General features: G+C 49.7%; 6 protein-coding genes across 6 annotated transcripts; 4 read left to right on the forward strand and 2 right to left on the reverse strand.

The window, feature by feature from the left end:
• Positions 1-373: 373 nt before the first annotated feature.
• Positions 374-6,318, reverse strand: ARB_05661 (uncharacterized protein; the record flags this gene model as incomplete). Its single annotated transcript, XM_003016217.1, has 3 exons — positions 374-671; positions 731-6,136; positions 6,308-6,318. The coding sequence occupies 3 exons, from the start codon at positions 6,316-6,318 to the stop codon at positions 374-376; spliced, it is 5,715 nt and encodes a 1,904-aa protein (XP_003016263.1).
• Positions 6,319-8,914: 2,596 nt separating this feature from the next.
• ARB_05662 (protein transport protein Sec39, putative) lies at positions 8,915-11,869 on the forward strand (the record flags this gene model as incomplete). Its single annotated transcript, XM_003016218.1, has 3 exons — positions 8,915-10,400; positions 10,463-10,622; positions 10,699-11,869. The coding sequence occupies 3 exons, from the start codon at positions 8,915-8,917 to the stop codon at positions 11,867-11,869; spliced, it is 2,817 nt and encodes a 938-aa protein (XP_003016264.1).
• A 667-nt stretch (positions 11,870-12,536) lies between these two features.
• Positions 12,537-13,213, reverse strand: ARB_05663 (uncharacterized protein; the record flags this gene model as incomplete). The annotated part of the gene is made up of 2 exons (XM_003016219.1): positions 12,537-12,877; positions 12,976-13,213. The coding sequence occupies 2 exons, from the start codon at positions 13,211-13,213 to the stop codon at positions 12,537-12,539; spliced, it is 579 nt and encodes a 192-aa protein (XP_003016265.1).
• Positions 13,214-13,769: 556 nt separating this feature from the next.
• Positions 13,770-15,543, forward strand: ARB_05664 (uncharacterized protein; the record flags this gene model as incomplete). Its single annotated transcript, XM_003016220.1, has 4 exons — positions 13,770-14,534; positions 14,614-14,905; positions 14,966-15,335; positions 15,372-15,543. 4 exons carry the CDS (start codon positions 13,770-13,772, stop codon positions 15,541-15,543), a joined length of 1,599 nt encoding a protein of 532 aa, XP_003016266.1.
• A 1,624-nt stretch (positions 15,544-17,167) lies between these two features.
• ARB_05665 (uncharacterized protein) lies at positions 17,168-19,282 on the forward strand (the record flags this gene model as incomplete). Its single annotated transcript, XM_003016221.1, has 1 exon — positions 17,168-19,282. One exon carries the CDS (start codon positions 17,168-17,170, stop codon positions 19,280-19,282), a length of 2,115 nt encoding a protein of 704 aa, XP_003016267.1.
• A 1,110-nt stretch (positions 19,283-20,392) lies between these two features.
• ARB_05666 (uncharacterized protein) lies at positions 20,393-21,034 on the forward strand (the record flags this gene model as incomplete). The annotated part of the gene is made up of 1 exon (XM_003016222.1): positions 20,393-21,034. The coding sequence occupies one exon, from the start codon at positions 20,393-20,395 to the stop codon at positions 21,032-21,034; it is 642 nt and encodes a 213-aa protein (XP_003016268.1).
• Positions 21,035-23,175: the final 2,141 nt, after the last annotated feature.

A 23,175-nucleotide genomic window follows, 5' to 3' on the forward strand; every position in this document is an offset into this window, starting at 1 on the left:
GTACTTGTACAAGGAATCTTTATAAAAGTAAAGAAGAGAAGAGGTGGGCTATTACAATAGAAATATCCTACTAACACCTTTTTTTCTTGCCCTTATTCTTGACCGGACGCCGTATAATGATGTAGGCAGAGGTATCAGGGGTATTTATTTTAAAGGCATGATTGCCGTATACCCAGAAAAAATGTTAAATCAAGTTGAGCAGGAAATAGAAAGGAGCAGAGGAAGTTCAAACAATAAAAACAAGGAAATAGAAGAAAATGCGTTCAAAACAGAATGAAAAATGGGAGTCATGGGTCTCGGGTTATCGTCTCGTGTAAATTGGAATAGATGCAGCGTTTCTGCTAGAGAAAGTATGGCGCGGCGCTTTCGCGGTTTAACGTTTCATAGACGCCAGGAACGAGTCGAGGTTGTATTCTTCCTCGTATTGGCGGTCATCCCATAGCTCACCTAGATCATCGAGCCAGCCCTTCTTTCCCTTTTCTTTGACTTCGCCATCAATGTCGACCATGTCAATTTCATTGCCGGCTCCATCCTGGGTTGGTTTTTCAGCCGAGTCGGCGGTTTCACCTAGGTTGAAGAGATCAAGAAGTTGGTCAGTATCCATGGTGCTTAGTCCCGCGTTTTGTTGATTGACGACAGTCGAAGCCACGTCAATCTTGAAGCGTTGCAGACTATTGTATAATTAGCAATCAGAACACCAAACCAGTATGGATGGAGGTTTATAACGTACTTTAGAATCTTTTCTTCAAGAGTGCCACGGGTAATCAACCGATAGACATTGACGACCTTCTTTTGGCCAATTCTGTGGGCACGGTCCATGGCCTGGATATCCTTTTGGGGATTCCAGTCATGTTCAACAAAAATGACGGTATCAGCACCGGTCAAGTTTAGTCCGAGACCTCCAACACTTGTAGTAAGGAGAAGAACATCATAACTAGGATCCGTATTGAACTGATTGACGATGTTCTGCCGCTTGGTTGCTTCTACGCTTCCGTCAAGACGAAGGAACTGGACGGAGGGTAGCAGCTTTCTAAGGACGTCGTTTTGCACAATATCAAGCATCTCCTTCATTTGACAGAAGATCAAGGCACGATGCGGGCTGACGTAGCTTGCACCGGTGGCTAGCTCTCCTTCAGCTGAAGGATCAACACCAATACCACAGTCAATAAGCAAGTCGCGGAGTGCGCTAAGTTTTGGGGCATGGGCAATATCTCGAATGTTTGAGTTCTTCGAGGCGAGAAGCTTCTGGACTTGGTGGTACTGTTTATGCCCCTCTTTCATCACCAGTGCTGGAGAGTTGCAAAGTCGCCTCATGTATTGCAATGCTTGGAAGATGTGTTCCTTAGCTTCCTTATCACTGCTGCCCACCTTATTGGCAATATCTTTCTGTTCTTTCTGGGTGAAATCTTCAAATAGTTTCCGTTGGAGATCGCTGAGGTCACAGTAATAATTCTGCAAAATCTTTGGAGGAAGATCATTCAAGACCTCTTCCTTCAGACGACGAAGTAAGAAGGGAAGAACTTGCTTGTGCAAGGCCTCAATTGCCAATGCACCCGCTTCCTGCTCCTTGGAAGACGATTTACTGAACCTACTAGCAGCAATTGGCTTTGCGAACCGTTCAAGGAATATTTTTTCTGTTCCGAGGAAACCTGGCATCAGGAAATCAAAAAGGGACCATAGTTCCAGGACGTTGTTCTGAATTGGTGTTCCGGACAGAATCAAGCGATGGTTGCTGACGATACTCTTGACTGCTAGTGTGATTTTGGCCTTCGGGTTCTTGATCAGATGGCCTTCATCAAGAACACAATAATTCCATGAGATGCTGGTAAGGACATCGCTATCATTTCTGCAGATGTCGTAGGAGGTGATCACAATATCCACTGTGTCTAGAAGTGGTCGAACCTTTGCTCTCTCAGCCGGTGGTCCCATATAAGCAACGCATGAAATGAAGGGGGCGTATTGTTTTATCTCTTGTTGCCAGTGACCAGAAACACTGGGAGGGCAGATAATCAAAGATGGTAGCCGGCGAACCTCCGGAGCCCCTGTTTTAGCAAATTCTTCAGCGCGTAGATGATGGTCACTAGCAACAATGCAAAGCGTCTGTAAAGTCTTTCCGAGACCCATGTCGTCGCAAAGGATGCCGTGGAGGTTGTAACGGTTCAAGAAGGCAAGCCAGTTAACACCTTCCTGCTGGTAGGAACGAAGTTCAGCCTTGATACCAACCGGGATTTGGAACGGTTCAACCTTCCGTACGTCCAGCATCTGAGCCATAAACTGTCTTTCACGATCTCTACCTTTGAGTAAGTCTTCGGAGAGACCTGGTGGGCCCGGAATTCCAGCTTCGAGTGGAACGAGTTTGACCAATGTTGCGAAAGCCGTGGTTGCCAAAAGCCGCACATCATTGTCTGAATCGCTCATGCGCCCAAGTACAGGGACAATCAAGAAAATCACATAAGGGAGGATCTGGTCCTCCATGACATGGATCAGATGGTAGATACATTCGATAGCTCCTTGTCTGTGGTGGACGTCTAGCGCATTGTTGATAGTGGGCAATACCTTCTCAACAAGCATTGTCATGCCATCAACGGGGATAACACTGCATAGCGTAGCAAAACACTTAGCAGCAGCATACCGAATGACGGAGAGTTCACTTTGGAGCGACTTCGCAATGATGGGCATAAGTTGGATGATCCACGGGTATAGCCCGGGGTCGAACTTGGGAACCAAGGCTCGTAGAGTTGACAGGCCGTCAACGGTTTCCTGGCCAAGGGTACTCGATGGATCTCTGATATCTGCAGGTAGATCACCAGATAAAGCTTCTCGAACAGGGTTCTGTATCAAGCTGGCTATATTTGGAACCTTATCAAACAGTTGAGCTCCAAACTTCCCAGCCAACTGTTCCAATGCCTCCTTGGCACCACGACGCATAACTTTCGCCTCTTTCGACTCCTTTTCAAACTTAACGGTATCAACCGGGTCTCGTTTATCTTCCTCCTTGCGCAGAGATAGCACAGCCTTTTCTAAATGGGCATTATGATGAAACTCCGGGGTCTCCGTAGTGTCAACACAGCAGAACTTGACGAGGTTGCCAATAATCTTATCGACAGGACCACGCTTGGCGGCACTGGTGTAGTACTCTACCAAAGAAGAGATGGCAGTAGCAGATCTCTTCTGCAGTTCCGCATTTTCTTCCTTTTTAACGCTATCCATTATGGCTTTGATAAGGTAGCTTGGTTTCTTAGGAATGTTCTGGAGAGAAACAAGCGAGCTAGCAATTACCGCTCTGATGCGCATATCCCGTTGTTCTTTGATTTCCTTTGCCTCTTCAACCGTAGCTTGGGCAGTTTGGCGCGAGTCATTAAGCACTTGCAGTGCTGTCAGCCTCTGAGTAGGAGTCAGTTCCCTTTTAAGGCGTTCAAAGTCAGATCCGAGAACTTTTTCAGCATCTCGAATTGAAAAGGCGTTGGGTCCTGCTTCTGGCTCTCCTTGGACAACGACAGCTAAAGTAGGTAGTTTGGAAGGTGATACATGCGCATGGTCTCGGAAGGTATTAAGAAGAGAGTGGCATTGTGATCTGGAAATTTGCAAGTAACACGCAATATCACTGTACCATAGTGGTCGCTCGTTTTCGAGTAATGGGTTCAGCCACTGAGACAGGACTGGGGGACATGGAGAGTTTGGATCACGATTCTTTGCGTATTCCTCTATCACCATGGCTGCAGCCAATTGAGACGAGGATCCAGGCCAGTTGAGGCAAGGCAGTATTCCTTGCCATAAATCTGAACCGTTCACAACCTGCCATATTTTCAAAAACCGGCCGAGAGCGGAAGCAGCATATATCTTTGATCTTATCATCGTGTCCAAGCCGACTAAATCAATGTCTCCCTGCAGCATGTGACCGTCAACGTTGTGTGAGTTGACCGGTGGTGGCTCCTGCTTTTCAACTTTGCGTCTTCGGCCACGGGCAGGGGGCTGAGGATCGACTTGAGTATTTGGTGATTGACGTCTAGGCCCTGCAGGGGCAGAAGTGTAAGGTAACCCAGAGGGACGGATGAACAAGCAGGCATCCATCGGGATTGGGTATCGTGGAACACCAAATGGATTCATGGTTGCCGTTATAAGAGGCTGTAATGATCCAACTAGCTGGTCGCCGTCCATCAATCTATGATTTTCGGCCACCTTAAGCATTTCGCACCATACTTGTAGCGACAACTTGAGCACCGCCTCATTGCGTTCAACAAGCAAATTCTGGAATATGAGTCGAAGTGACTTGCCGTCAACCCAGGTGTTTTGGCCATCGGTATCCAGCTCAAGGAATGTCAGTAATGCTCTGAGCACCGCCGATCGAACACTGGATATAGTGTGACGCAAGAACGGGAATAGCCTAGGAACCAAGTTTCCAAAGGAGGAGTTGGAGTCGTGTACGGCATTCTGTTTCATGGCCTCCAGAACTTGAGGGAATGTACAAAGCTTCGCAAGGAGATCCATAACCGACCCCGTGCTGGCGCTAAGATCGTCCTGTAAGTTTGATAGACAGTTCCACACCACCTCTATCAAAGCGCCTAAAGAACCGCCACGAAGTTTAACAAAATCGTCTGCAATGGGTATCAAGGTAGCTGCGCTAACAGCACGGACGTCGTCATCGTAGTTATCCAGTCCCCTCATTACTGCCTCAATCACACCGTCCAGTACACTGGATTCTTTCATGAGAATATCAGTGCGGACAGCGACAAGATACTTTAAACCAATCATACCGCCATGGCAGACTTCCCAGATGGGTTTGTCAAGGTCCAGATCGTTTTGCATTACCATCCTATGAAGAATATGATAGACGCGAGTGACGGATGCGTCTGGCAAATGAGACAAGAGAGCACCCATCGTCTGTCCTACAGTCTCTCGGATGGGTGCTACGACATTGTCTGAAATGTAGTCACCGAATCTGTCCAGCATGAAGACACAGAGTAAACGGCAGGCAAGGTCGCCCAGCCAACGATGATTTAACGCATCGTTCTCCATTCGTGTCTTGCCATACTGTCTGCCGGCACCATGGCCCTGGACACGAATAACTTCTCTCAGGCCCATGGCAGCCCCGTGACGGATGTCCCAATTCTGGTCAAATAGATCCACCATTAAAATCTCACACATCCGCTCGTACGGCCATTCAATGTCTTGTCCATCTGAAGAGCTGCTCTGAATAAATGGCTTCTCGGGGACCACAGTACCCTTGAACTCCTTTACAAGCTTTGAATCATCATCTGGACCTTCTCTCTTGATGGAAAAGTAATCATCCTTGGTGTCATGGTCGTCATCTCCATTTTCCTTCTTGACCGGGTGAGGAGTAGATACTTCAGTTGGTGTAGACCCAGCATCAGACCCCTTTCGAACTGCTAGATCAACGATACGGATCTTATTGGCACCGAGCTTTGCTGTCTGTTTGTTCTTCCGTTTCAGCTGGTTAAGCTGTCGTTTGCTGAGGCCGTGATCATCACCATTGGCCGAGGGAGGAGCCTCCTCTAGTGGAGAGTCGCGGTTAAATGGATGCTGTGACCGAGCAAGGCCGCCGACAGAGGTGTCCAGTGGAGGTGGGGGCATCTGTATCTGGCTTGGCTTCCTCTGTTGAGAACCATTGGACATTTCGGTATCATGGATGAGATTTTCCTGGGGATAATCGCCAGCAAGTCCCAACCGCCCTTTCAGCGTCTTCTTTTGTTGCTGTAACCTAGAAATAGGGTCTAAGCCAGCAACCGCATATTCATATTCCTTCCCACCACTTCCGAGCAGCTTGTGGCCATGTTTAAGAACGGAGACTATGTCCAGGGTCTCGAGATCCAGCAGCTCTTCCGACGCTCCCTCGTTTTCCTTTTCGGCCTCATCTTTGACCTCGGCCTTGGTGGTAATCATATCATTATTAATATCATTATCCTCATCCGCATTGGGGTCCAGCTTCTCTGCAAAGGAGACTATGCCACCAATGGCCTTGGCCGCAGCTGTCCGGGTATCCCATGATTTTGACCGAAGATACGGGAGTATACGCCCTAGAAGGTTAAACAGCTCATCTGGGTGCTGCTTCTGCACGTCTGCCAGCTGCTGGGCCGCTGTGTTCCTGATGACCTGCGTGCTCCCTGTCTCTAGAAGGCTATGGTGGTGAAGGTAGTCATGTGACCATGGTCAGTTTTGTTCTATATCTTTCTTAGTCATCCAACAGCGTTACTCACGTGACTAATCGATCTAGCCGGCTACGGTAAAGGTCAGCATGAGTCAGCAAAGTGGATGCCTGAAGAAGCCCCGTGATTGGATCGCCACTAACCTTGAACCCATCTTTTTTTCGCCTTTTTTTGCTCTTTTTTCACTTTCGACGCGCTAAAGCGATGTAGATAAAAAGGTCGTCCTTCAAAGTCGGCGACAGGCAAGGAAGAATTAAGTAGAAATGGTTAAGCGCAGCAGCCAAGTGATTATCATTCCTGTCATCGAATGAAAGCGAAATTAAAAAAGATGGGAAAAAATGCCAGGGCAGAAAGTGGTGAAGTGAAGAACGGCAGGAAAGTGAAAGTAAAAAAAAAAAAAAAAAAAAAAAAAAAAAAGCGCGTTAGATTAGACGTTGCCTGCGAGGAGCGTGCTCATAGGGCGGACCAAGGCGACCTCTATGGAAGTAGAAAGCGGCCGCTGGGGGGAAGCATGGCCCCTTTGGCCGAAGTAGATATTAGAGTACTTTCGCTCGCCAGCGCAAAAGGAGTAGACGGGCCAGGCGGGATGACGGGCGAGCCTGAAGCCTTAGTCAGGCCGCGCAGGGCTGTGGGTGTATGGCGCGGGTGAGTGTGTGGTGGGAAGGGGAGGGAGGGGGGCGAGAGGCAGTGCAGAAAAGGGAAGCTGTTTGGGCGTGCCGGGTTCAGAGAATAATTTTCTATCGAGGTCGCGCAGCATGTTTATATCATCGGGGGCCCAGCGTCTTTTTTTCTCTGGCGCGGCAGGCTCCACCGCTAGTCCCCTTTCGGCATGGCGCGGCGCCCCCTTACAACCCTGCGCCGCTATTATGGACACGTGACCACCCCTGAGCAGGAGGCGGACGGGCAGCCAGCCAGACAGACAGAGAGACAGACAGACAGGCAGGCAGGCAAGCGGACGGCCGGACGGCCAGCGAGGGGGAGCATACAGTAGTGTAGATAAACAGCGGTTGCCTGCGTCGGAGCATGCACGGGCAAAGCGTTGGAGCCTGAGATGTTGGAAGGAGGAAGATGAGAGGATCGCTAATGCAGGCACGCAGGCTCTCAGAGCAGCCGATCACAAGTTGCTCCGGCTGCCGGGGGAACAGACTGGATGATATACATAGCTACACAGTAATAATAGCTTGTGCTATATATCGACAAGCTTTCGGGTTTAAGGCGTTGGGCGGCGCACTTGAAGCACCTCTCACACGTAAAATAAATAGCCTTGTGGAGGGATTATGCAGAGCGCTTCGTATATGAGGGATCCTGCTGCAGCCAGTTTTTCTTCAGGTCACATGATGGCCGTGATGCCCAGGTGCCCGGGCGGACATTTGGGACATTCGGTGGTGGACTGAAGAAGCTCACAAAGGGGTCGCTAGTTGCTTCTTTCATTAGGTATATTATTTTGACGGCTTTTCCTGGCTGTCTGGGTCGGCAGTAAATAGTACGAAACGACCAAAGAGAAGGCTTTCCGGGCGATAGGCTAGTCTTGACAGCCAGGAAGGATGGATTACCTGGGTACCTAATCTTACTCCAGTAACTGTGTGAACCGGCTCTAAAAATCTCCCGCTCCTAGCAAGCCAAATCAAAGGACGGATATGCTGTTACTTGTGGAGTAGCCAAGTCCATGTTGCACGCGCGGCTGGTGTCATGGATGAAAATGAAAGGTCCGAGAAATATGTCAAGATCAGGATCAACAGAATAGGGCAAAGCCACCAGGAGCAAACAATTCATTGCTACGTTTGGGGGAATCGAATAGTAAAACATGAACTCCACGGCATGCTGCCAGGTACACGGAGCGGATATGGAGGAAAACAATCTCTCTAAACCCAGGCGTCTTCTCCTTCTTCCTTTCCTCCTTTATTTACACACACACGAAAATAATCCTCTATCGTCCGTCAATTTCTGTCACCCAAAGCTCTGGATCATGATGATTTCGCATCTTCCTTGCCCAGTAATCCTAATGGGCTTATCTGTTCGGCTCTGGGGGCGTTCTCTCTGGGATGGGATGACATGGCTTTTCGGTAGGCATTTTGCATTTCTCGGGTTCTCGCGGCCTAGTAGAAGATATAATTTAGCCTTGTATTCAAATTTATCTCGCTCGCTTTTTATTCCGGCAATGGGTCTGGGGAGAGGGTCGAAATGCTCTTCCGACTCATGGGTGTTGGGGAAAACCGCTGACCTCTTTCTTGTGATGTAGGCACTCATAGTAATCATCTAGAACTCCGATACACTTCTTCTTGCCAGCCTCACCCTCAACGGAGTTGACGACATAACAGCCGAGCAAGTCTTGCCAGAAGGGAAAGCATCGTGACACGCCTAAAGGGCCATAAGTTAGCAGTCTGGCTAACACTCCAAACCTCCACTGTTTGCGCCTCCGCTGCAGTGTATACAATAAAAAAAAGCACATAAGAAAACATGAATATGCACTTACCACCGTTAAGACCGTATCCGGACGCCATTGTGTCTCAATTGCCTGTGTGAGGAATGCGATTTCAAGTTGACCTGTGGTTTTGGCCGACGCTTCTGAAAGGCCGTCGTTGGTCGTTCTCAAGGCGTTGGTCCGAGCTTGCTTGCTTATCTAATACAAACCCTCTTTTGGTGCCACATCTTTCTATCATTCAATCTAACACTGTTGGATGCCATAACTACTATAAACGCCTGGTTCAACAGAGCATCTTGCGCCTGTTGATCATGATAATATTAGAAAGATGACGGCTCTTGAAGGTTTATCAGATTCCCATGTTGTCCTCTTGGCTGTACAGCTTTGTCTGAACGGGGACATATCGGGTCTTCCTCTTCTCAAATCCCAGTTTCCGCATACCCTCCATCTAGAACTGCTATTTCGAATAGTCCTTACATTCCTACCAGAGATTACAGAGCCCGAACAATACACTCAAGTGATCAAGCATCTTGCCAATGGCTCACCACCCCCGGACTGCGACTTGGAAGCAGACCTTGCCGCCATCAAAGAAATATCCGAGCCCGACGCTCGCAAACAAGTTCGACACTTGAAACTACTCCCTCTTCGACGCCCACACATTAATATCGACGCCTCCGAGCCGCCTCTTATCCAGTTCTTGATCCATCGAGCGCATAGAATTGATACCGAAGTCGGCCTGCAGCTATATATTCTCGAACTAGTGGATCCGTTCATCTCGAGTTCAAACACTCTTCGCGACTGGACTATTTCCATTGTCTTACCTGCTATAAGGTTCAACTACGAATACCACCCTGACAATGAAGGAGCCTTGTCATTAGAACTGATAGAGTCATTGGATTCGAGAAGTGCGGTGAACATCTTGCTTTCTGCAGTTGAACCACATGCTAAGGGAGGGGATGTTGGTAGAGACTTGAAGGGCATGATCGGCCCCTGGATGTACGGACATGTCAAATCGAAGAGGCGGAAACTAGACAACAAAAAAAGCACAAATAGCGGCGCTGATTTTGCTGAGGTTGGCTGGCAAGACGTAAATGAGTGGATCTTGTCGACCAGCATTCGTGACTTCCACTTGGCCATTGAGGCAGTGGAGCAGTGGTCAGGGCCAGGAGATATAAATCTCGGTGATTACGATGGGGCACAGGATAAAGAGCTATCTGAAGATACGGAGAAGAGGCTGATGTCTCTATATGCGCAAGCTGGCCTTGCGTCAATATATGCACTGTCTGATGGCGGTTTTGGACTAATATCAGGTGCGGCTCGCATACTATCGAGAGTCGCTGATTTTACTGGATTCGATGATCGGTTGCATATTAACAGTGCCGGCCTACATCATCTCTCACTTAATATACCAGAACTTGAGAGAGTATCTCGGCAGCACCTCCTACATAACATGCTCTTGAACTCTTCGAACCCTCTCACATACCCTACAAAGCAGTCAATATCCTTTATAGACGCTATACTCGTGTCCATCCGCATACTTGATCAGTATGGCCGTTGGATGTCGCCTCGAGCCGCAGCGGAGTTGATGCTGCTGGGACAGGCTGATGCACAGTTCTTTGAACTGCGGAAACTGCTTGAGACTCTCAACCACCAGCATCCTCTGCCTCGGGACTGGGCCCAGGTTAGGGCGAGTTTGCTCTGGCTGCATAGCTGGGGAGGCAGCACGCAGCCAGAGGTACCGCAGGGGCTATTCTGGAGGATTCCCTTGCTCAAACTTGAACGAGAGATCTTTATTGCCATGTTAACAGCAAAAGGTAAACTCTCCCCTTAACGTAGTAATTTAGGGAATCTCCATACTAACAACCTATGTGAATAGAATACAAACTTGCCGCGGATACGTATCTTGACTCGCCAAGCTCCATGCCTCTTCCTCGAGATGAGATCGAATCGGCTGTGACGGAGACGATATTTGCGTCGTATGACAATGCAACCAATGGCAATAAGACCAGAGGTGGCATGAAGCGATCAGCAGACCTGTACGAAAGCCATATCCCCGTTGTCTTCCACACGGCGCGTTTTTAAAAGCACTTGTTCTAACGAGAAAATTCCTAGGCTCGAAGCATTTGCCCCATACTTCCCGCAGTCCGTCTCATTCCAGCAGATCAGCAGCTTGCTGTCCGCAACCCACGCCCTGTCGTTCTATTCGCTGACGCTTCAGCATGGCGTACCCTTTCAACCCGTCAGCATCCGCGTACACCAGGACCCTATCTCATTGATTGAAAAGGTTCTAGAGCAGAACCCCAAGGGGTATACGCAGCTTGACGATCTATTAGCGATTGGACGACATTTGGTTGCAGCTGGGCTCCCTACCATCAAGGGCAAGGGAACAGCAGCTTCGACTGTATCCCCCAATCAGGCCGTCGTATTAGCAGAGAGGCGAATAATGTCCCTTGCCATCGCGGCTGCAGTGAACGCATCCGACTTCGACACTGCGTATTCCTATGTCGTCACACGGGTGATCCCTTCGTCTCTAGTTCCTGGCAGCGAGCGAGGCGAGGCAGGACATGCGCAAGACGAAGACGAAGTGGACGACGACATCTCATGGCGCGCCGCATACAACACCGGCCGCCATCCGCCGACTGGCAAAGAAGTGCAGGAGACGACGCTCGTCTCCAGGATCGCACGCCTTTCCCAGCGCATGGAGCTGCTCTCCTTAGCCCTTGTCCTGGCCCCGTCTTCCGAGTACCTTCCTGAGATCCTAGCTGTCTGGCGACGGTGTGACGAAGAGATGTCGACTCTCCAGGAGCTAGAGATACAGGAGGCAGAGAGCTGGGACTACCAGGGCGATCAGCAGGGCCGCATTGGCATGGGTATGGGCGTGGGAGCTGCTGTTCCCGGTGGCTTCGGCCCGTCGAGCAGCGAGCTGGACGCTCTTGACACCGAACTTGAGCGTGAACGACGAGCACGTTCCACACGACAGCCCCAGCCGCAGAGACCAGCCAAGCTAAGCGGATACGAAGAGGCGCCGATGGGCCTGTTTGACGTTGCTCGTGGTGCTGCATCGGCGCTGCGCAAGAACGCATTCCCACTGACGTCCGCCAACAGCAGTAGAAGCATGACAAACAACAGCTCTGGCGAGGAAGGACAGGGAGTCGAGACTCCTCGGACGCGGAAGAGGGACGTTGTGAGCAATCTGGTAACTGAAGGACTGGTCAGCGGCATCGGATGGGTGATTGGGGCACCAGCACCAGCACCTGCTTCGGGCCAGAGAAGTCCAGAGTAGCAGCAAGTAAGTCACTGGCTTGCTGGCTTGCTTGTCTGCCAGCTTCGGCAAGGATGTTTTTTTCGACCTAGACCCGACGTCTCGCCGTCATGTAGTTAACTGCATGGAAAAAGGGGGATGCTGTTCTGGTGGTATGGTACCCCCTTAGCATTGGGAACATCAACACCGCTGTACTCTTTGCATATACATTGCATATACACAGCTACTCCTGTTATTGTCTAGACGAATGATGATAATGCACTGATGTCTACATGTCTACATGATGATGATAATAATAATAATAAATGTGTTTGATGTCTGACCCCCCCAGGCGACCGATCGATCAGCCATGCCGCCCGCTTCCAGGTACCCGACCAAGCAACGCAAAGCGAAGAAGAAAAGAAAAGAAAAGGCGACGAGGAACCCGTCCATGCATGCGTAGAACGGGATGCTCTCTGTCCCTTGCTCCCCCATGCATGGTACATTTCTATTCATAGCAAACAACGCCTGCACATTCGTATCTTTTTGCATCGAGTTCAGGGCCGTCTGTGTACTCCGTATGTATTATGTAGCCAACGACGTAAGACGAGAGCAACCCCAGAACGCTTTCTGCTGCAGGCCAAAGGGATAAGCAGTAAATAGCTACTCCGTAGAGCAGTCTTCCTGCTGGAGGAAAATGTTTCAGCCCTCATGCAAGAGCAAGCCCGTCTGGCGGACGATGGCGAAGCAGCGGCAAGATGATCGCGCTGCGAGGGCTCAGCCTGGTTGTATATATAGCCAGGCCGATGTACAGTAGATATATAAACTGCACCGTTTGAACAGCAAGCAACGTCTTATCCTGATCCTCATCCTCGATCTTGATCCTCTTGACTGTCGGTTCTTTTACTTCTGCTACTTCTTCGCTTCTACTGGCCGGCCATTTCGATCTGTCCTGGCGGTTTTGCTTCCGGGCGCTTGCTGAAACTCGACGGAAGCCAGAGAGAAGAAGAAACGAAAGGAGACGAAGCCAGGCCGTTGCCTCTTGTCGCTCTATTCGCTGTCACTCTATCGCCGTCTTCTTCGTCTTCGTCTTCTGTTCTGTTGCTGTCTTCATCTACTCCGTACTTCTACTTCTGCCTCTGCCTCACCTTCGGCCACATGAAACATCCAACCGCCCCAGGCCTGGCGTCCCCCGTTTTTACCCTCTCCTAGACTGCTGCTGCTGCCGCTGCTGGTGGCTGGCCGTCGACGTTCGTTTGCTGTCGTGTCGTCTCTCGCTGCCTGAGGGTTGGTTGTCTTAACTATCCTGGTCCTTTTCGTCCGATCTCGAGAAGCGTTTCTTCGCCTTTTTTCTCGCCCTTCGCCCTCGCCTTCACCACCGACCATCACCGTCCATCGCCAGCTTCACCTCCGAGCGCTCTCCAGCCTGCATAGCCTTGCAGCTCCATCACAGTCGACTCAGGTCAGGCCGAACGAGGGGCTTCGGAGGCAACGCTGTCGTCTCCTGCGTCTCCTTGCATTCGACTCGCTGCCTCGTCTTTCGCTCGCTCGCTCACTCGTCCTCTCTCTTCTTCACCTCCAGCCGCCCTGCCCTGTCCTGCCCCGTCTTCTTACATCTCAGACAGACAGACGGATAGACGGCAAAGCCCTCGAGGCCTGATAAAGGGACTGACATCCCCCGTGCAATTTTCGCTGCGTCTCTCTCGCCTGCTACCTTGCTCTGCGTACGGGATCTCCCCGCCACCCACAGCTGCCCCAGCTTACGCCCTCGACTCGACCTCCTCCATCAACTTCTCTTCACCTTCTACAACTACCCGCCCGTCTCCCAGAGCTGCCTGGTGTCTCTCTGCCAGCTCGGGTCCCTCGACTCCCTCTTGCTGTTTGCCCTCGATCCTCTGCTGCCTCTGTGATTGACTCACGTGGCCTTTCTTTGCAGTTCACCATGTCCTCTCCCGCTCCCGCTCCCGTCCTCAAGACTCCGGTGCCTGGCGCACATCGCAACCACAAGCTCCCATCCCTCACATTGGGCATACCGCCGTCTCCCAATGCCAAACCGGTCAACCAGACGGGCGTGGCAGCCCCGGCTCCGGCACCGGTACCGGCCCTCGCCATCAACGTTCCCCAGAAGCCCGCCAGCAGAGCACCCCCAAAGCTGAGACTGGCCACCCCCATGGGCGCCACGGGCGGCGGCAACAAGCCTGCGTTCCAGGATGCCAACGCTCTGCACAACGGCCGCCCCATTCCACAACACTACAATTCAACAGGCTCGTCAGACAGCAACAGCAACGGCCAGAATAATAATGTACACTCGCGGTCGGGGAGCTTTACCGGCGGCCCTGACGCCAGGGGTAGCGGACCTCCCACCTCGGCCAGCTCGTCCACTTACTCTGCTCCTTCCTTTGCATATGGCCTTCCCCAGCCCTATGGTTCGACTCCCGATCCTTCTTCGGCCATCAGCTCTGTGTACTCGGATCTAGGCGATGGCTCGGCCATGGAGAGAGAAAACAGTGTCAACGGCCTGACGGACCTGGACAAGCTCAGTCAGGAACTTGGACGGCCTCTGGACGTAGAAGATCTGGATGATGAGCGGTGGTTGGCTGCCAGTGAACAGGGCAAGATCATCGAGCTCGGCAGCCTCGGTGAGGGTGCCGGTGGAGCTGTCACTCGATGTCTGCTCAAGGGAGGAAAGACCGTTTTTGCCCTAAAGGTGAGTCCCTCTTTTTTTTTTCTCTCTTTACTCTTCGCTCTTCTGTAATTTAGGATAAAATACTAACTTCTATAACCAGATCATCACAACCGACCCGAATCCAGATGTCAAGAAACAGATTGTTCGAGAACTTAATTTCAACAAGGGATGTGCTTCAGACTACATATGCAGATACTATGGTGCATTCGTCGACCGGTCAAGTAGCTCGATATCCATCATCATGGAACTATGCGAAGGCGGCAGTCTGGACAGCATATACAGAGAAGTTAAGAAACTTGGCGGTCGAACCGGAGAGAAGGTGCTCGGAAAGGTTGCCGAGGGCGTCTTGAACGGTCTGACATACCTGCACGGCCGAAAGATCATCCACAGAGGTATACTCGCCGCATATATTTCGTTGAAATAAATTATTATATTCTAACGCGTGTCTACAGATATAAAACCTTCGAATATCCTTCTCTGCCGCAACGGCCAAGTCAAACTTTGTGACTTTGGTGTAAGCGGCGAATTCGGGACCAAGGGCGATGCAAACACTTTTATTGGCACATCCTACTACATGGCCCCTGAGAGAATCACTGGACAGTCCTACACCATCACCTCCGACGTCTGGTCCCTCGGAGTTACACTGCTTGAAGTTGCACAGCACCGATTCCCCTTCCCCGCCGACGGGACAGAGATCCAGCCTAGATCTGTCCTCATTGACCTTCTCACTTACATCATCCATCAGCCCATCCCAAAACTCAAGGACGAGCCTCACAACGGCATCCACTGGAGTGACAACTTTAAATACTTCATCGAGTGCTGGTATGTATAACTAGAGCCTGTTCTTCTTCATATTAGTATCACAGCTAACATGTCTGTTCAGCTTGGAGAAAGACCATCCCCGACGAGCCACGCCCTGGCGAATGCTAGAACACCCATGGATGCTCGAAATAAAGAACAAGAAAGTGAATATGGCGCACTTCCTGAAGCAAGTATGGGGCTGGAACGATTAGAATTCCCACACAACTAAATTACACCAGGCAAGCGAACACAACAAGAAAAAAAAAAAAAAAAATTCGAAAAGAACAAAAAAAAATACGACCAGGAAAAGGAAGAAAAGCACCTGTTTTTAGAATGAGCTGTTTTTTATTTCTCAAGTCGAGCGGGCGCTGGGACGACCCGTTAAAGCAACATCGAAATAACCCTACCACAGCCATCAACATGATGCCCATCCCTGGTTCATCATCAATCTGCCACTTACTCACCTTATCCATCGTGGCTTGGGTTATTCCATTACGAAAAGAAATCATGCTCTTCTCCAACTTTCTATCATCATAACGACTTTCGGACAACATGACTTCAATGAACCCACCACCCCTGTTCACTTTTATATTGACCAACTGACGACACCACGTACCCTCCTTCCACCCGCTTAACCCAACATATATTCACGCATCAAGCCTGCCCGCCTGTCTGTCTGTTTATTTTCGATCATCTACCCTGCAGTAGTCGGAGTCCGGATACTTATTTTGTTTCTTTTCCAATATTCCTTCCTTCAACTTTCCACCGGTTTCATTTCACTTCTCACTCTCGACCTTCCGCGTTTTATCTCTATTTCATCTTTTGAGATATAACTTACTATAAATGAGAACTATGAATACTTATTTTTGCTTTTACCTATTCCCTTACTTTTCCTCCTTTCCTTCCTCTTGGTTACTTCTAATCCTACCTTCTTTTGATACTTGATGTTAACTAGCACAGCACAGCACAGCGCATTTATATTAATATCTACTTACTACTCATTTACTTATCTTATTTGGACCAACTTACTTTGCTCATTTTGCATTCCTCCAGCTGCTCTCTTTTTCTCTTCCCTGGTTACCATCAAACTATATATCATACCAACCTTCGACCAGTCAATCTATATCAGTCAGTCCCTGATACGAACCACAGGTCCCCTGGTCCGGCTGCTTCACTTTGTTTCCGGCGTATATTTATAGATGGCAAAAACGCATCGTACCCTCGACATGGCATCCAACCGAACACCTGGCAAGATTATCTAGCTTGTTACCTACTAACCATTATTATTAGATGTAGGTAGCTGAGGACCTTGTTAGCTTATATAAGCTTGAATACGCTGTCACGTGTGTAATTACGTACCTAACTCTGGCATCATAGCTCTCCGTACGATCTGCAGCGCTGCCTCTGTTGTATTATTATTATTATTATTGAAACTGCGGGAGATTCCATCGCTTGGAAGTTATTTCGTCAGAAGGCAAGCAAGAGAGATAGCGGGCGTTGCCCATGTGTAATAGTGGTGAGTCGTCGCTAAAGAAAGGCATGTTCAGACTGTTCCTTTCCCTCTTCATCTTTGTTTTCCTCCTTCGAGCTAGTTCCCAGTCTTCATTCTGAACCGCCCAGGTGCTAGATACCCCATGGACTTACAACCCGGCTATCTGAACCTCCCTTAGATGTTCAGCGAGTAGCTCTTTAAGCATTGCTGCCATATATTCTTCATCTTCTCGCTTCTAATATCGTAGTACCTTTAGTTGGCTGTACGCGTCACAAACCCCGCCTGGCTTTGAATAAACAGCAGCCATTCGGCAACCTCGGAAAAGGAGTGCAAAGAGCCGCTGTCTACTATCGCATGAACAATGGGTCATCTAGCGTGCGTAGCGACTTGTTCGCTTCGAAACTGGGCTCTTGACTTTGAAGGAAATACCAAACGCATCATCGAGAGCATACACAAGGCAAAAGCTGCTGGCGCGACTCTCAGAGTTGGCCCCGAACTTGAAATATGCGGCTACTCGTGTCTTGACCATTTCTTCGAAGCAGACCTATACCTTCATTGCTGGGAGATGCTATGCATTATCCTCAAGGACAGAAGCTGTGATGGAATCCTCCTCGACATCGGAATGCCGGTGATGCACCGCAACAACCGATTCAATTGCCGAATCATCTGCTTGGACGGCAAGATCTTGCTCATCAGACCGAAGTTATGGCTTGCAAATGATGGAAATTACCGAGAAATGAGACACTTCATACCCTGGGTTGGACCAAGGCATGTTGAGGAGTACTATCTGCCCAGGATGGTGAGAGAGATTCAGGGCACGACCAAAGTGCCTATTGGTGACGCTGTGATATCAACGGCAGATACGTGTGTTGGCGTAGAAACCTGTGAAGAGCTGTTCACGCCACAGTCGCCTCATAATGATATGAGTCTCAACGGGGTGGAGATCATGGCCAATTCGTCCGGATCTCATCATACTCTGAGAAAGCTTGATATCCGAGTTAGTCTGATCATGGAAGCTACGAGGAAGAATGGTGGCGTTTATCTGTACGCGAACCATCTGGGTTGCGATGGGGATCGACTTTATTTCGATGGAAGTGCGATGATCATTGTCAATGGATGTCTAGTTGCACAGGGAAATCAGTTCAGTCTCGACGACGTTGATGTTGTTACTGCCGTCGTGGATCTGGAGGAGGTCCGGTCTTATCGATGCACACCATCTCGAGGCCACCAGGCTATGAAGGCCGGCGTTTATACTCGGGTAGAGACTGAGTTTAGCCTGAGCTCCGACATAGGCGACCGTGACACTAGACTACGGCCCAGTCCGGTGATACAGCCACGGTACTACTCTCCAGAAGAAGAAATTGCGCTGTCTACGGGGTGCTGGCTATGGGACTACCTGCGACGTTCTGGCACCGCAGGGTACCTTGTTCCGCTATCAGGAGGAATTGATAGTTGTGCTACTGCAATGACTGTTTTCTCGATGTGTCAGCTTGTCATCGATGCCATCAAAGCTGGGAATTCGCAAGTAATCAAGGACTGCAAACGATTAGCAGACTACACGATGGAGTTACCAAAGACGCCCCAGGAGCTATGCAACCAGCTCTTCCACACTGTATACATGGGTATGTCGAAGCAGTCTTCCAAAGAAACACGTGGACGTGCGCAAGATCTCTCCAAAGCTATAGGCTCCTACCATGTCGATCTAGATATCGATGAAGTCTACGAGGCCCAGAAGAACCTCGTCGTTAAATATCTGGATTTCGACCCCAAATTCAAGAGCCAAGGCGGCACAAATGCGGAGAACCTCATGCTGCAAAATATCCAAGCTCGCAGCCGCATGGTTACAGCGTACGAGTTCGCTCAGATGCTTCCTACCACCCGCAAGAGGCCACACGGTGGAGCCTTGCTGGTCCTAGGATCTGCAAACGCCGGAGAGGCACTCCGCGGCTATTATACAAAGTACGACTGCTCCAGCGCCGACATCAACCCTATCGGCGGTCTTGATAAGAGCGATCTCAAATTATTCATTGCATGGGCTGAGAAATCCTACTCTATTCCTTGCTTGCGCAGCTTCCTCGAAGCTACCCCCACAGCCGAGCTTGAGCCTATCACTGAACAGTACGTTCAAAGCGACGAGGCAGATATGGGCATGACATATGATGAACTATCTACCTTTGGCCGCCTGCGAAAGTACAACAAGCTTGGGCCGTATGGAATGTTCCAGCGTCTTGTGCATGATTGGAACCACCTCACGCCCCAGCAGGTGGCTGAGAAGGTCAAGAGGTTCTACCATTACTATGCCATCAATCGGCACAAGATGACGACCTTGACGCCAGCCCTGCACTCAAACGATTACAGCCCCGACGACAACAGGTTCGATCTGAGACCGTTCCTGTACTTTCCGTTTTACCAGTCATGGGGCTTTAAGAAGATTGACGACGAGCTGGCACGCATTAAGAAGCAGGCCAAGCAGTGAGGTATTATATTATCATTATTATTATTATTATCATTGGGAAGCGGCTAGCTGTGAAAATTTTTGATGCAGGAAGGAAAAAAGCAGGCAAGGGCCTAGGCCCTCGGTTCCACGGAAATGTTGAGTAGCTCTTAGACTTCACTACCAGCTCTTCGAGATAAATATGACTTCCCTCTACTTCCTGCTCACCAATGCCTATACAGCTATCATCGTAGATATCTCCAGCTCGTTCCAAGGTATGGAATACATATAGGGTCGATGCCTGCAGTGCTCCAGCTCTCACCCTCACCTACAATGGAACGACAGCCAGGGCCCGGCCCGGCCCGGTTAATATAGTATCACGTGATATAGACGCTGACTCATCTCGCCAGCAAACGAAAATCCCGAAAATCCCGAAAATCTCCGGCTCTTTCGTCAAATTCGGGACGACGAGGAGATCAGGCCATGCGCCTGTCCAGGCACATCCGGCAGCCAAAGCCTGCCCCTGCCCTGCCGGTATCTCGCCTAATTCTCTGCCACTGGTCTCCTGCTCTGGTCTCTTCCAATTTCTTTGCGGCAGTTCCACTTGCACCCATGCAATTTATGGGGGAAAAGTGGGCAAAGATGGACGACCGGCAGGATTTTTGATACCCCGGCGCAAGGGCTGCTGGAATCACGAAGAATTTTAGCTGCAGCTTTTCGCTTCTTTTTGAGGGAAAATAAGAGAATATGAAGAAGAGCCGTTGACTCTGTATATATCTCCGCGGAATTGACTTTTTTACACGTCATTCTTTTCTTCATGTCATTCCACTTTCTGCGCTGGATCCAGCACATGTAGCAACCTACCCCTGGTGATAGCAAATTGGAGTAACCCCATTGGCCGGTTGAGAGTGAGTACCTCTTGCTTCCGTGCCAGCTATTATTTTTTTTGGTGAAATGACGTCTTAGAAGTCATTCACCGGCCAGTCTCCAAAGGACCAATGTCGGGTATATAAAGAGAGTATCTCTTCACTAGTCGCCTCCTTTCACTTCTCTTCACACTCATCACCTTCATAGCCAACATCCAACATTCAAAAGTATAACGTTCAAAACCAGAGACCCAATAACCACCTACCACTTACCAACTTGATCACCATGACTGTTGCAGACCGCCTTGTCCAGCACGTTGACGAGCAGCAGCTGGAGACCTGCCTCCCCAGCCGAGTCAACTATCTCAAAGCCTTCCTCAAATTCACTGATGAAGATGGAGCTGCCATCCAAAGCGCAAAGGGCCTCATTGCTCCTGCTCTCCCCGCGATACTCGATACCATCTATACCAACCTAATTGGGTTCGATGTCACTGCCAAATCCTTTGTGCCTCCTCAGCCAGAGCAAGATAAATCCACCGTTTCTGCAACCACTTCAGTTGCTGATCTGTCCCTCACTCACCCTAATATCCTGCACCGCAAGGACTTCCTAAAGTCATATCTTGTCAAGCTCGTGAGCAACAGTGATTGGTCCGACGACAGCAAGTTCTGGGAATATCTTGACAAGGTCGGCGTGATGCACACCGGCAAACCCGGCTTTAAGCACCGTGAGAAGAGGCCCGAGTTGCGCGTGGAGGTGATGCATATGTCATTGCTGTTGGGATTTGTGGAGGATATTGTGCTCCAGGCGACGATGGGAGCAGAAGAGCTGGACATTCAGACCAAGACCAACGTCATCAGAGCCTTTAACAAGCTGATTTGGATCCAGAACGATTTGTTCCAGAAGCACTATGTGTCGAAGCTCGAATAGATTAATGGACTAAGCCCGGGGGGAATGTAACAATGCTGCGATTGGGAATGAGAAAGGACACAACCACTCTAGAGTTATGGCGTTTAAGGAAAATGAAACATCTCCAGACTAGACTTGCTATTTTCAGGCGTTTTATTCGGTTCAAGATAGGGTCAATATAGGGAGGAATAAAACGAAACGACTTTCTCTACTTCTTACCAGCAAACACCCGCATCAGCGACGAATGCCAATAAAATGTCCTCTGATCGGGAAAAGGAAACCCAGTTCTTGTCAATGCTGTAACCATTTTGCACCTTGTTGGTGTGATTAGTAACTCTCTAAGCCGCCCATGATTTTACTGTCTTCGTGCACGAATTCGGTGGATTGGAGCACAACCAACATACCGGAGAACGAGGGCAGTTGGTTATGTGGGGGTGCGTCGCAGGAAAGAGAAGAATGGAGCAGACGTTCAAAGAAGAAACGCACTCCAGACAGAGGCGCCCCGAGCACGGCACACAAGACGAAACATGAGAAAGAATTCAACAGTTGGATCGCTCCAACTGCTCCGCCTTGAAATCGCGAAACAAACCGATCATCGCTGCTGCACACGACAACAACTCGTCAACTAGGGACTCTCGTTCGTCCCTTGACGGTGTACATGGCTTGCTGGTTGACATCATAGGTAACGCAGCCGACTCCAGTCTGGCGGCTACAGCATCTCAACCAGGCAGGGCGGATCGAGATGCTGGAGTTGAGAGGAGATGCTGTGGACCAATATGCTTGTCGCTCTGCCTGGAGCCTCCCTCCAAGTGGCAAGGGGCCATTTTGTACGTTCACACCATGCATGCTAAGCCATGTCCTAAAGCAAACAGAGCGCGAAACGAAAATGAGCACGAGCGTTTTCCTGAAGCAAGAACCCGTGGGAAAGCAAGCCTGGTGAGAAAACGACGGGCTTTTATCTAAATCCAAGTTTCGGTCTCCTCATATCAGTGCGTGCATGCTCGTGGCGTCGGGCCAGGCTCCTCTAACTCGTTCCCCCCTGGTAAAAATATCCAGTCATGGAGTTAGTTAACTTTGTTTCTTATGTAAGTCAGTTCCATCGACTATCCACAGGAAGAAACCCTTTTGGAGCGTCCAGAGGAGAAACATGACACAAGCGCCAAGTTGACGGTTGCCCCCTGGACCGTTTGCCCTCATGAGTGGCAGGCCGGAGCGCACCCCGTAAAATAAAACTGGAGAGAGATCTGGGCATTTCATCTATCCATCGCGAGCTGCGGTTCAGCCGGTGGAAATTAGGGGTTAGCTCCTTGACTCGACCGAACAAGGCGGACTCTCGAGGATTGGTCGGCTTCTGGTTTTTAGGGCCTGCCGCGTCATCGATCGACAGGCATCGAGATGGCGGTGTTTGATTTGTTCAAGGGAGCCAAGGAGAGCTTGGCTTTCTTTTCCCTGGGCTGCTTTCTTTTTATTATTCGTTCCTTTTTTCGTTGACAGTCGAAGGGTGTGACAACCAGCAGCAAGAAGGCTCGGTGACACAACGTTGAAGGTTGGACAAAACTTAGGAAGCAGCTGGTTTGTTTATTTAGACTCGCAGCGAGACATAAAAGGTTCGAGGTATATATAAATATATATATATATAAATACATAATAGCTGTACGGAGTATATATATGCTCCATTTATATGATAAAGGATTCACCGTGTTGATTTCTGTTCGCGCATGGAGATTCGCTTGTGAGTGTTTGGCTACCAAGCATGATCTTCAGGCACGAGTATCATGCCCGTCATCTCGTCGTCTCTTCTCCTTGCTGTTGCTGCTGATTGTGGCTACGGCTCTGGCTTCGGTAGTCTGGTTCAGTATCGAAATGCGGAGTAAGCCATCGACTGCATGCACTGATCAACAAGTACTAAGGCGTTAGGCGTCAATAGCTGCTTTGCAGTGCCAGGCATTCAGGAGAGGAAAGACGAACAATCCTGCATATGAAATTGGCATTTCAGAGAGCTGAACTGCGCACGAAACGCCTGTGCAAATGTCGATATCACACGGGAATTATATATTCGTATACGTAGGTGTGAAGACACCATCAACCTTGTCACAGAGCCAGCGTTCGAGAAGCGTCTTCCCACTCGCACTGACAAGGGGGTGGGCGCCACAAACGGTCAG

The sequence above is a fragment of the Trichophyton benhamiae genome (genome assembly GCF_000151125.1).
Source record: "Trichophyton benhamiae CBS 112371 chromosome Unknown contig01145.0, whole genome shotgun sequence".
NCBI lineage: Eukaryota > Fungi > Ascomycota > Eurotiomycetes > Onygenales > Arthrodermataceae > Trichophyton > Trichophyton benhamiae.